The sequence below is a fragment of the Apaloderma vittatum genome, unplaced genomic scaffold (assembly GCF_000703405.1).
Source record: "Apaloderma vittatum isolate BGI_N311 unplaced genomic scaffold, ASM70340v1 scaffold1442, whole genome shotgun sequence".
Classification (NCBI taxonomy): domain Eukaryota; kingdom Metazoa; phylum Chordata; class Aves; order Trogoniformes; family Trogonidae; genus Apaloderma; species Apaloderma vittatum.
In genome coordinates this window covers 87,837-96,214 of record NW_009702901.1, presented here as the reverse complement: position 1 = coordinate 96,214, position 8,378 = coordinate 87,837, and the positions used below count along the sequence as shown (strand labels likewise).

Here is an 8,378-nt window from a genome sequence, read left to right as displayed (position 1 = left end):
CCTGGCTGTCCTCTACATGCTGCTTAATGGCACTCAATATGATCTGCTCCATAACCTTGCGAGGCACTGAGGTCAGGCTGACAGGCCTATAGTTCCCTGGGTCCTCCTTCTGGCCCTTCTTATGGATGGGCATCACGTTGGCCAACCTCCAGCCATCTGGGACCTCCCCAGTTAGTCAGGATTGATGAAAAATGATGGAGAGTGGCTTAGACAGTTCTTCCACTAGCTCTCTCAGCACCCCAGGATGTATCCCATCTGGACCCACGGACTTGTTGGGATCCAGCTGGCACAGCAAGTCCCTAACTACTCCCTTCTGGATTACAGGAGGGATATTCTGCTCCCAATCCCTGTTTTATCAACTCAGGAGTCCAGCTGTCCTGAGGACAGCCAGTCTTCTTGTTGAAGACTGAGGCAAAGAAGGTATTAAGTACCTCAGCCTTTTTCCTATCTTCTGTTACTATGTTCCCTGCCTCATCCAATAAGGATGTGCCATGTAAACTTTCCCATGATCAAAGAACTCGAATTTCCAACGGTGGCACCAGTCTCTGAGCCAAGCATTAATCAAGTGTATTTTCCACCCACTTTCAGTGTGTTTCCCTTGCACTTGAGAGACTGATGAAAACATCACTTGCGCACCTGATCCATGTACTAGTTGCCCCAATACGTTAAAGTCCTTTTTTATTGCGTTTGGATGTCTCTCTACAACTTCATCACCACCAACCTGGACAGCTAACAAGGGGTAGTAATCAGAGGGCTGCACCAGATCAGGCAGCTTCCTCTTCACATCCCTGACCTGAGCCTACACAGCATCAAGAGCTGTGTGACCAGCAGGCTAAGGGAGGTGATTCTGCCTCTCTGCTTTATCCTTGTGAGATCCTACCTGGAATACTGTGTCCAGCTCTGGAACTCCCAACTCAACAGAAACATGAAGATGTTGGAGAAAGTCCAGAGAAGGGCTACCAGGATGGTCAGAGGGATGGAGCACCACTCCTATGAGGACAGGTTGAGAGAAAGCTCCAGGGAGACCTTATAGTAGCCTTCCAGTACCTGAACAGGGTCTGTAAGAATGCTAGGAGGGACTTTTTACAAGTGCCTGTAGTGATGGGACGAGGGGTAATGGGCGGAAGCTGGAAGAATATAGGTTTAGACTAGATACAAGGAAGTTCTTTACCCTGAGGGCGGTGAGGCACTGAAACAGGTTGCCCAGGGAGGTTGTGGATGTTCCATCCCTGGAAGTGTTCAAGGCCAGGCTGGATGGAGCACTGAGCAACCTAGTCTAGTGGGAGATGTCCCTGCATGGCAGGGGGTTGGAAGTAGATGATCCAACCCAAATCATTTTATGATTCTATGTAAGAACAAACAAAGCAGAGTGGCAGAATGCCACTGTTGTACTCTACTGTGCTAGAAGAGAAACACATTTCTGTCATCCATATCTGCATCATCACATCTGCATCATCCACAGCTGCTTAAGAGCAGAAACATGCAAGGAGGTTATTGTCCCAACAGGCTCTGTTTACAGAACAGCAGCCGTGTATAGCTGTGGAGAAAAGTCAGTTCTCATTTCTCTAGTGTGGCAATATCATGGCATAGGGAATTGCAAAATCTTATAATAATTCAAGCGGAAAAGGACTATTGGAGGTGTCATGGAGTCATTGGAATATAACCTGTCCAGGGCAACACCTTCTCTGTGATCAGATCAGGTTGTTCAGAACTTGATCCAGTCATCTGCTCACACAGCTAAAGATATTAACTGCAACAGTGCCCTGGACAATTGGTTCCAATGCTTGACTGTCCTTGTAGAGAAAAAAAAAATATTTAGAAACTGCCTATATTAGTCGAAACCTCTCCCGATTCAACTTTGGTCTCATTTTCCCACCATACATCTGCTTGTTTTCACAGAACCTGGCTCCATCTTCTTGAAGAACTCCTAATAGGCATTAACATCCTACAAAAGCCTTCTCTTCTCCAGGCTAAGCAATCCCTGTTCTCTCAGCGTCTCCTCATCAGTCATGAGCTGCAGTTTCCTGTCATTTTGGTGTCTCTCTGCTGACATCAACATCTATCAACAACCATCAGAATATCAGACACAGCATTAAACATGTTGCCCAAGAAATGTGAAGCAAAGAAAAACTGTCATTTGTTTATCTACTATCTATCCTCATGTTCACACAGGCCAGATACTGCTAGTCTTCATCACTGCTGGGGACCACTGCTGACCAGATTTAGATTACTTTCCACCAGGACTTGTTAAGCTCCTACGAGCAATGCTGCAAACCACCAAGTCAGCCAGTCCTTGGTCCATATCATTGTAGGGCATTAGTCTGCTCCGGACGCAGGTCTTGGAGTTTGTCCTGGCTGGATTTTGTAAGCTTCCTGTCAGCCCATTTCTCCAGCCTGTCCAGGTCCCTCTGACTGGCAGCTCTACACACACACACACCCTCCCCCCATTTGACATTAATCTAAACCTGATGAAGTGCATTTCCTCTCCTCCTCCTCTGAGTTAGTGATAAGGATGCTAAACAGGAAAGGTTCCAGACCAGATCGCTGGAGGAATCACACTTGTAACCAGACTCCAGGAAGAGTACGAATCACTAAGTACTACACTCTGAGGTCAACGACCAAGACAAGATTTTCGGCATCTAGCAGTCCTGGGCTACAGCATTCTAAAGAGATAACACAGTTGATGCTACAGAACAACACGCTGAAGACTAAAGGCAACACAGATGACAGATACTGCTTTCCTTTCATTAACTAGTGGTGTCAATGCAGAAAGTAAACAGGTTTGTCAAGCAGGATTTACCCAGAGTAACTGCACACTGACTACTAATCAGGATCATTGCTTTCAGGTTTCTCAGGCCCCTTCCAGAGCCACATCTCTTTTCCTCCCTTCTCATCCCCACAATCATCACCACACACAACTCTCCTTTCCAAGCTTTCTGCCAGGCTGACTCCTAGAAAGGAATGGGAACAATTCTGTACTTCAACATAGCTTTTCCTTGAGAGAAAAATCATAGAGCTAGTGCACAACTAGCAGCCAACAAGAACATCCTGGAATATGGTTAGACCAACTGACAGACGGCTGGGCTTTGCTGGGCACACAGGCGCTATACAAAAGAGAAAGGCTTGGCCTTACAATCGCATCTTCACTGAATGAAGCCCCACTCAGCCATTTCCGCAAAGCAACAGAAGGTAAAAAAGAGCAGAGTTAGCAACACTAAGCACAGACATTCACAGAGACAGTAAACAGTTTGGGTCCAACCTCGCTGACTGACAAGTTCTCTCATAGAACTTAAGCAGTTTAAAGGGATTAATCCAAAACCAAGTTCTATATATCCAGAGAAATGCTTGTAATTATAATGAAGAAAATCTCATAATTAAGAAACCCATCACTGAGTAGGAGTATGTTACTCTATGCACATTGCACAGCTATTTTTTGTCCTGCACCTTTAAGAATTGTCCACAATTTAAGGAGCTTGCAAAGTAACTCCCTCATGATACAACCACCCAAAAATAAACATCGTCTGCATCATGTCCAGTAAAATGGGGTAGGGGCAAGGAGAGGGAGAAACAGAAACTTTACTAACATGAACCAAGGCTGAGATGGCCACCTGACAAAAAGTGCAATGTTCGACATATCTCAGGTAGATAAAGATTTGAGACTATTCACATTTGCTTTCCAGAGATTTCTCCCACACGTAAATCAAAATACCAGAAATACTTGAATTCTCCCAAAGGCAAGTACATATGCTATGAGTGTGAGAGAGAATTTCCTGCTTGGGATTTAGGAACCCTACCTGCCAGAGATGGGATGTTTACTCTGTTCCACTCCCATGGCTGATCATACTCATCTGCAGGCCTGTTATCATCCTGTGGCAATTTGCTTTCTTGTAAATGGTGACTCACCACACTTTCAGAATCAGATTCCAAACCACTGCCTTCCGGTTCATAGGGTGTGTCATAGAGCTGCATGTTTTTCTGATGGTACTTCATGCCTTCCTGCTTCTGAAATTCTGTTGGCAAGAGAGAAAATTGCACCAGTGTCACTGTTAATCACGCCTTATCATCACAGTCAATACTTTTAGAGCATTCAGCTTCTATCCATTCCTTAATAGCCACTTAGTTATATGGATTACAGGCTTGTACTTGACTTCTAAATTCTACCACTACATTTTGTAAGTGGCTGGAAGTTTGCTCCAGCTAACAACCACAGCCTTCACCGACATTCCCCAGCCTGCACACAGAACCAGACTACAGGAAGCACAGAACCCCTGTCAGCCTGCATAAAGCATGCTTACAAGCAACAGTACATAAATCCACAAGAAGGCTGACATTTCTGTATGCAGTTAACTTTTCAAGAGGACATCATTCAGGAGTGCAATTTGAAGAAACAAAGATCACAAAAAATAAATCCCTGCAGTTACCAATCTCTGCAGTTACCTCTACAAAATACGAGAAGAAAATGAGCTAGGACTAGAGCAAGAAAACTAAACAAAACTTTGGTACCTAGAGCTTAGCTCACACTGCATTGAAGAACATGCATTTCCTTAAGTTAGCACAGACATTATTAAAAAATAAACATGTTGAAGCCTCACAGAAAGGAACAATGGACAGCCCTTCTGAATACAGCAATCTGAAAACCGGGCTTTGTTAGCAGAAGCACAACTAGCAAATCAAGGGGCAAACTGTCATGCCTTCACTCTTGGCCTCAGGGAGGTTACACCCACCAACAGGTGGGTCTTACTGTGTCTGATATGCACACACCTTATAGGGAGTGTGCAAGGAGTGAGCAAGATCATAAAACCCGAAAGCAACAAGGGCAGAGCTACCAAGCTAGCAGGGTCCTGAGGCCTATGATAAGGAGAGATGGTTATGATTAGTATGATGAGTGTAAGGCCAAGGGATATGTAACAGAAGCTCTCAGCAGCCTGAGGGTCAGTTGGTGCAAAACTCTTCTCAGGCAGCGTCAGAAGATGCAACAAAGGAAAACAGACAGAAGACAGAGCTTGAGAGATTCAACAACGTTCTTCCCCTGGTATGCAGTGCAGCCCTAGATGTTCGCATTCCGTGGTGTTTGCAGAGACTTGGCTAGACAAAGCCAGGGTCACTTCATCTACTGATACAAAACTGGACAGAGTGGGTGATAGACCAGATGGCTGTGTTGCCATTCAGAAGGACCTGGATATACCAGAAAATTGCAGGTTAACTGGCTGAAAAGCTGCTTACCAGAGAAAGACTTCGGGGTCCTTTGTGAGAGAAAATTGGTCATGAGCCAGCAACGCACGTTTGTGGTAAAGAGAGCCAGTACTAACATGGGCTGTATCAGGAGGAATGTTGAAAGCAGGTCAAGGGAGGTGATTCCTCCCCTCTACTCAGCACTGGTGAGGCCACATCTGGACTGCTGGATCCAGATGCCACCTCTCCAGAGGTGACACAGACATACTGGAGCAAGTCCAGCAAAGGGCCATGAAGCTGATAATGGGACTGAAACATTTTTCATATAAGCAAAAGCCGAGAGAGCTGGGAAATGTCAACTTGGAGAAGGTAAGTGTCAGTGGGGACCTTATCAATGCATATAAATACCTCGTGGAAGAGAGTGAAGATGGAGCTGGACTTTTCTTGGCAGTGTCTAGTGACTGAAAAAGAGGCAACAGGCACATGAAGTTCCATCTGAACACAAGAAAACACCTTTTTCCTATGACAATGGTCACACATTGAAACATGTTGCCCAGAGGGGCTGTGGAGTCTCTTCTTGTTGAGATATTTAAGACCTGATGGGACATAGTCATGGGCAACCTCTTCTAGCTGACTCTGCTCAAACAGGGCTTTTTATATAAAGAGGTCCCTTCCGATGTCTTGAAAAGAGAAGACTTTGGGGGGACCTAATAGCTGCCTTCCAATACCTGAAGGGAACCTACAAGACAGCTGGGGAAGGACTTTTTACAAGAGTGTCCAGCAATAGGACAAGGGGAAATGGGTTTAAGTTGAAGGAGTAAAGATTTAGACTGGATCTTAGGAAGAAATTCTTCAATACGAGGGCGGCAAGACTTTGGAATAAATTGGCCAGAGATGTTGTGGCTGTGCCCTCCCTGGAGGTGTTCAAGGCCAAGTTGGACAGAGCCTTGAGTAGCCTGGTCTAGTTGAGAGGCGTCTCTGCCCATGACAGGGTGGTTGGACTAGATGATCTCTAAGATGATCCCTTTCAGCCTAGGCCATTATATGATTCTATGATTCTATGAATGTCAGCTGTTCTGTGATTACCTTGACCACTGCAAGGAAAAAATAATAATTTTACTTACTTAAAAAATAAAATAAACACACTGATACACACATTCTTAAATATAGTCTCTTTTAGAAAGTTTCCTACAAATTTGCTTGAAAGACCATCTTTTGCTTAATCTACATGAAGAATATTTTTACAGGAAAGTATTTTTACTAGAAGTCAAAACAGAAACAGTTCCTTTCAGTAACAGACAGAAAAGCTGAATTTGTACCACAAGCAGTGTTAGCATTGTACACACTGTTAGCTCAGTGCAGACCTGATATTTAAGAATTAGGTAGTTGTAGACAACATTTGTGGTGCAGAATTTCATGCAATCCCTAAAAATGACAGCTCTAAATTGCTAGAATAGTTACTGTAATGAGCAGGGAGTCCAAAACTGTTAATTTCACTTACTGATTTTTCACTTTTATTAATTTTATCCTTTGCATGCTTACTACTGAAAAGTCTACTTTTCTAGAATTATGTTTACTAAGTTAATTACCTACTTGAAGAAGAAACAACTGAAGTTTTGAAAGAACCTGTTTTGTTAGGCAGGCTCCCCAAGTTTGAACTTCTGTGTAAAATCAAATATGTGAATAACAAGGCGCAGAAACTGAGACATCTGGGAACACAAGATTATGTGATACAAGACTGAACTTGGCATTGTTCTCCCTGTTTGGTGAACAATCCTGACAAACATTCACATACAGAACAGCCAAAATTCCACAGGGCAAGCACATAACCTCATGGCAACCGTTCCAGCAGCCACACTAAACCATGAAGCAACATTACCTGGAAATACTAGATCTTTCTGGCATTGAGTTTTCATTGCACACAGACAAACCAAATTATTATCAGAAAGATCTGGATCTTTAAAGCAAGCAAGAAAACAACAATCCCTTGCTAGAGCCTACTACTTGCATCTTGTTCTCCTGTATAGATAAAATGCACCACAGGGAGAGGGAGTGTTTGAGCAGTTAGGAAACAAGGCTAACTAGGACAGTCAGAGCAAAAAGAAAAGCACAGCTTTTGAAATGTGGGTTCAAATACTTTACTTTCAAGAGCCCAAGAAGGGGTCTTGGAGTACTTGCTGTAGCACACTGGCTTTCTATAGATTACCCTTGGATAGGTAAAAGAGCATCACACACAAAAAAAGAATTAAAAAAAAGCCCGAGAACATTGTCGGCTAATGTCCAGTTTTTCATCCACTAGCAACCCCAAGTTATCTCCTGCAGGACTGCTCTCTATCACATTATCCCCCAGCCTATATTGATGACGATTGCCTGAACCCAACTGCAGGGCCTCGCACCTTGCATTGACAAACCTCATGAAGTTCACCCAAGCTCACTTCTCGACCTTGTTCAGGTCCCTTCGGATGACATCCTCTCCCTCTGGCATATTGAGCACACTCAGCTTGGTGTCACCTGCAAACTGGCTATGGGTGCACTCAATCCTGCTGTCCACTGAAGAGAGTCCCTTTTCAGAATGCTGACCGGGTAACAACAATCACACCGATGCGGTTACATGCCGTTCCAACTTTATTGCTCCAATTAGCCCAATACATATACTGTTAAACAATATGCTTTGTGTTTACACGCCAAGCACAAGCTACAATAAGCTTTGTCTTTGATTATCGTCATCAATCCCTGTGGGTGTTAGATGCCCTTGCTGCAGTTAGAACATCCTGTTGTACGTTTTGCAAAGTTCTTGCAGAAACAACTTTGTTACCTCTTTTTAAGCTTCAAGGCTAAGAATGGAGCATTGTTTAAGCCCAAGCCGGATTGTCCAAACCTTCTAGGGGTATACTGTGTCCTTGTTCTGCAAGGAATTCCCCTACAGTCCATGTCATTCATGAAGATATTAAACAGCACTGGTCCCAGCACAAACCCCTGATGGACACCTCTTGATACTCATCTCCATCTGGACATGGAGACCGTTAACCACTATCCACTGGATGTGACTATTCACCAAACAGTCCACCCATCAACCATATCTTTCCAACTTAGAGAGAAGATTTAAGGGGCCCGTTAGCTCAGTGGTTTGAGCGCGGTGCTGACAACAATGTCAACACCGAGGTCGCAGGTTCAATTCCGGCTCGGTCCCCATGTGTTGCCTGGTC

General features: G+C 44.2%; 1 protein-coding gene across 1 annotated transcript in view; it reads right to left on the bottom strand.

Annotated features, from left to right (window-relative positions):
• Nucleotides 1-2,823: 2,823 nt before the first annotated feature.
• Nucleotides 2,824-8,378, bottom strand: part of LOC104270127 (SH2 domain-containing adapter protein B-like) — a 50,815-nt gene continuing 45,260 nt past the window's right edge. Inside the window, exons 5-6 of the mRNA XM_009864394.1 lie at nt 3,795-4,010; nt 2,824-2,951 (exon numbers count right to left, since the gene is read on the bottom strand). Of these exons, the coding sequence (XP_009862696.1) occupies nt 2,824-2,951; nt 3,795-4,010 (344 nt within the window). The remainder of the gene's footprint in view (nt 2,952-3,794; nt 4,011-8,378) is intronic.